The 4,373-nt window shown below is 59.2% G+C and overlaps 1 protein-coding gene across 1 annotated transcript in view; it reads left to right on the top strand.

Moving 5' to 3' along the window:
- Window positions 1-1,650: 1,650 nt before the first annotated feature.
- Window positions 1,651-4,373, top strand: part of LOC104493470 (sorting nexin-1-like) — a gene marked incomplete at both ends in the record, with an annotated part of 6,494 nt that continues 3,771 nt past the window's right edge. Inside the window, 4 exons of the mRNA XM_010136148.1 lie at window positions 1,651-1,753; window positions 2,289-2,425; window positions 3,408-3,470; window positions 4,243-4,362. Of these exons, the coding sequence (XP_010134450.1) occupies window positions 1,651-1,753; window positions 2,289-2,425; window positions 3,408-3,470; window positions 4,243-4,362 (423 nt within the window). The remainder of the gene's footprint in view (window positions 1,754-2,288; window positions 2,426-3,407; window positions 3,471-4,242; window positions 4,363-4,373) is intronic.

Here is a 4,373-nt window from a genome sequence, read left to right as displayed (position 1 = left end):
TGCGAGGGCCGACGCTGTGGCCTCTGCCTGCCTCACCCAGGCTCTTCCCAGCCTGCCCGCAGGACGGGGGAAGTTGGTGTCTCTGGAAGGAAGTTCTCCACGAAACCTTCATCTGTCCTCATTGTCCCAGCCCTGATGTTTTCCTCTGGCTGGCACCAGGGCACGGTGATGGTCTTGAACTTCTCAGGACCTGGAGAACTGGAGATAGAATAGGTGGCTTGTTGTGGTAGGTGCAGCCTCCCGAAACGGCTCAGCCCCCGCTGCCGTGGCCTTTCACGTAAATAAAACATCCCTTTGCTGAAACTGGAGCCTGCTGAGCTAAAGCAGCTTATCAGGTGCTCAGCGGAGTTGTTGAAGGAACTGTTGTCGCCAACACTCGGCTCTTGCGTGCGAGCCGCTGGCTTTGCTCGTCCGCCTGCCCTTGAGCGTTGGCAAAACACGTTGGGTGAAGCAGGGAGCGGGGCTGGCGAGGCAGATCCGCCCGGCTGCGGCAGGCAGCTGGCTCAGCAGCGCGGCAGCCAGCAGAGAAGTGTTTGGGTCAGGTGTAGATACAACCGGAGCTGGACCTGGTCTGTCTGAGGGTGAAAGCTGGATCCCTGTGTGTGACCACAGTCCTCTTGAGGGCCAGCTCTTCCGCGTCCCCGTGGTAAGGGGGACCTGGGGAGCTTCTGCCTGCACACCTGATGGTCGGGCTGCGCTCAGTCAGGCCTCTGAGGTGGGGAGTGTTGTGTCACGAGCTGATCTGAAAGAGGCTGTGGCTCTTCTGTAGCAGCAGATGGAGAAGTAGGAACAGGGTGTGGCGCTTTTGTAGCGCTAGAAACTAAATTTAATGCAAACTGAGAGCTGGTGACGGTAGAAAAGCCGTTTTCTTCATTCGAGAGCTGGGAGACTCGTTAGGGGAAACTTCAGAGTCGCCCTCACCTTGTCCGTGTGAGTGAGGGTTCTTTACCAGCTCAAAGAGCCTCCGCAGAGGCAGAGGATCCTGTCCTGAACGCAGGTCACTGGTGGTAGCGTGGACACCGGCCTGAAGGCCCCTGGCGAGGGTCTCTCTACTCCCCACGCTCCATCACTAGCAAACTTGTGATCCGAGCTCGGAGCTTTCCCCTCCTAAAACACGGGAGGTCAAACCGCGTGTGGGGAGCACGAGCTTTGGGTCACAGAGCGCGGTGACCAAGGCTTGGCCAGTGTCGCTTTGCTGCGCGCAGAGAGCGCCGTGCCCGGCTTTAGTCCCCCACGACAGTCATCTGTGCCGTGAGGAAGGCGCCGCCTGGAAGTGGCGGGGCTGGGTGCGTGGCGGGTCGGGAACAGGAACGCTCGTTGCACGTGGCTGCCTGTCGCAGAAGGACTGGGGCTGCCACGTATGGCTGGTGGGCTGGCGCGGCCCCGTGAGCTGCCAGCTGCTCCCGGTCGGCTCAAAATCCGGGTCGGAACTGGCTGTGAAGCTTTGCGCGGCACTCGATGTCCTTAACAGGCGGCTCGGTACTGGCCGAGGTGGCAACACTTGAGGGCGGGTGGTCTGAGATGTCCCCTGGCCGCTCTCCTCACATGGGAGTTGTAGCAGTGGTTGAAAATTTGAGGTGTTTGGGTCCTCCAGCCTCTGTTCCTCGGTGCAAATGACCTCACGTTGACATGCCTTTAACTCTCTTACAGAGCAAGGCCACAGCACCGAAAAGGGAACCCCTTCTCCCTGCGAGCGGCACCTCCAAAGAGAACGGGGTCCCTGCAGAGCAGGACGACCAGGACTTGTTTGCAGGTGAGTCTGTCTCTGCTGGGTGTTTGCTGGAGCTTCCTGAGCTCCAGGCCGGGAGCGATCCGCTCCGAAGCACGACATGCAGGTCACGGGCGCTCCTGGACGGCGGCAGGTCCTTATCTCAACCTTGCGTTCCCAGCTGCGCTGGCGCTGCTTTGGGAAGGTGGGAGCAGCCTCCTCCAGGGCTCTCTCACGATCCTGCGGCAGGATTAACTCTTTGGGAGCTGAAGAGGATTAAAGCAGGGTTTGCTCTAGTCGTGTTGCCAGTGAGTGTCTTCTCAGGGTTTTGTCCTCCTTCTAGAATAAGAAGTTTGCTGGGTTAAGGTAACGTTCTCCAGCAGGACTGATCGAAGGCTTTTATTGCAGGAACGTGCATTAAGTCGTGCTTACAGCTGTCCTCCCTGTGTTTGTTTGGGTTTTTTTGCTGATTAAGACCATTGTCGCTCCTTAGATCCCGTGAGCCCCTCTGAAAATGCTGGAGTGACCTTGCCAGAAACGCCGAGGAGAGAGGCTGACCCTTGCACGCTTCTCTTGACAGATGCCACCGTGGAGCTGTCCCTGGACAGCACGCAAAACAACCAGAAGAAGGAGCCGGCCAAAGCTTCCAATCCTGCCCCCTCGGGAGAAGGAGCCACAAGCTCCTCTTCGAGGAACCCTCCAGAGAGCCATGAGGAGGTGAGAACTGCTCTGAGCTTTCCAGCTTGTGCTGCTGGTTCCAGGCTGTAATTGGCAGGAACCTGTTTACTGAGCTGTAAACACGCATCTTAAACAGAGCCATCAACGTAATTGCCATCTTGGCCTGTATCTCAGGCGGCTGGGCTGGGCTGGGGCGGCTGCAGTGGGCTCAGCCGACCGCTTCCAAAGCGAGAACAGCGAGTGGCTGAGCTGCTCCTGAGGGTCTGGGCTCTAATCGCTGCAGACGGGGCACATGGTGTTTTTAAAAGCTCTCCTGAGTGATGTGAGGCTGCAAAATCGCGGGGTGGGACTCGCAGTCTGGCTGCCCAGCCCAGTTAATCGGGTGGTATGCAGCCTAAAGCTGCGTTTTCTCCTCCAGAGAGACTGAAACTGTTGTGGAGACAAGGCAAGTGCTTCTTCTCTGCCCAAGCACCCCTGAGCTCCTCAGGACTGACGCCAGGAGTAGCATCTCAGGCCGGCTTCACGCTGGCTTAAGCGAAGGAGCAGTGCAGAGCTCAGCCAGGACTGAGCTGAGCAGCCAGCCGATGAACCGTCGCCTTCAGGTTCCCAGGCCGTTCGAGGCCGGTCTCAGCATCGCTTGGCACAGTTAATTTACTAGCCCGGCACTAAGCAAGTGTCCGGTTTTGGCCGAGAACTGAAATCACGATGTGAGAGCCCGCAGGGAACTGTCTGAGCAGAGCTGAGGCTGGGCTCTGCAGTTTCACCTTGGAGCTGAGCGGTTTGTGCCTTGGTCTGTGCAAACAGCAGCGCAGCGAAGACAAACCCTGGTTGGGGTCCTTGGAATGTGTCTCTGGGGCACGAGCGCGAAGGTTGAGGGCTTTATAGAACAGCCTTGGCTAGACCAAGTGCCAAAGACTCCTTGGCAGCGTGACAGCTCCCCTGAGCCACGCGTGGTCTGGGGTGGTTTGAAGCCTGGCTGTCTGGTTTTAACTCGCTGACCTCGTGTGCTTCCTCCGAACAGCTGGAAGAGGAGGAGCAGGAGGACAAATTCGAGCTGACTGTGGGAGTGAGCGACCCGGAGAAAGTTGGTGAGTTCGCGCCCTGTCCTGCTGCACGACGAGGCCGGTCAGGCGAGCAGCAGGACCGCGTGCAGCTCTCGCCTCCGCGTGCCGCAGCCCCAGCATTTGAGTGTCTCTGCAAGCACAAACTTGATCCCGGAGTAGCTTCTCCGGGGCTTCTTCCAACAGCTAGAAGCAGTGAAGCTGCACAAAGCACAGTGCCCAGGTCACCAGCGAGCGAGGCAGAAGCAGGGTCTGGAAAGGCAGGAGCCAGGAGCGGCATTTCTGGGAGGGTGGTGTTCACTGTAGCAGAGCTGGGTGTCTGGAACTGCGGTGACATCTCGAGTTGTCCTCTGGGGCAGCTGGCACGGGGGAGGCAATGCTGCCTGAACCTCAAGCTAAGGGTATTATTGCGGGCGCTGGCACCTCCCCGAGCAGCTGCGCTTGCCTGGGAAGCAGCTCTGGCTTCACGCTCAGAAGCCAGAGGGTTCCTCTCTGTTGAGAGAAGGGGGCTCGGAGGAGCCTGGCCAGCGACAGGGCGGTCCCTGGCCTGCAGAGAAGCCAAGGTCACACCTGATCCCACCCAGCGGCAGCTCGCTCTCGCTCCGCGGCTTGTGGTCTCTGGAGCAGGGAGGCACGCAGACTTGTCAGTCGGAGGTGGTTAGGGGTAGCGTGGCACCTCGGAGGGTGCCCTTCAGTTGACCTACCCAGGTGAACAAGGGCATTTCTGTGTTGGCTGGAGAAAACCGCCGGCTGTGTGTCAGAACCCTCTGAACAGGCGCTTCATGGGCTGCACAGCCGCCGAATTGTCGGGTGCGAGCAGATGCGTGGAGCCGGCCCAAACGCTGCCGGTGTAACAAGCGCCTGATTGTCCGCGGTGGCTGCCTTGGGAAGGCGAAGGGAGGGCTCAGCAGGCAGGTCGGGGAAGT

This window comes from Buceros rhinoceros, unplaced genomic scaffold, assembly GCF_000710305.1.
Source record: "Buceros rhinoceros silvestris isolate BGI_N320 unplaced genomic scaffold, ASM71030v1 scaffold39615, whole genome shotgun sequence".
Classification (NCBI taxonomy): Eukaryota; Metazoa; Chordata; class Aves; order Bucerotiformes; family Bucerotidae; genus Buceros; species Buceros rhinoceros.
This window is presented reverse-complemented; position numbering and strand designations above follow the sequence as displayed.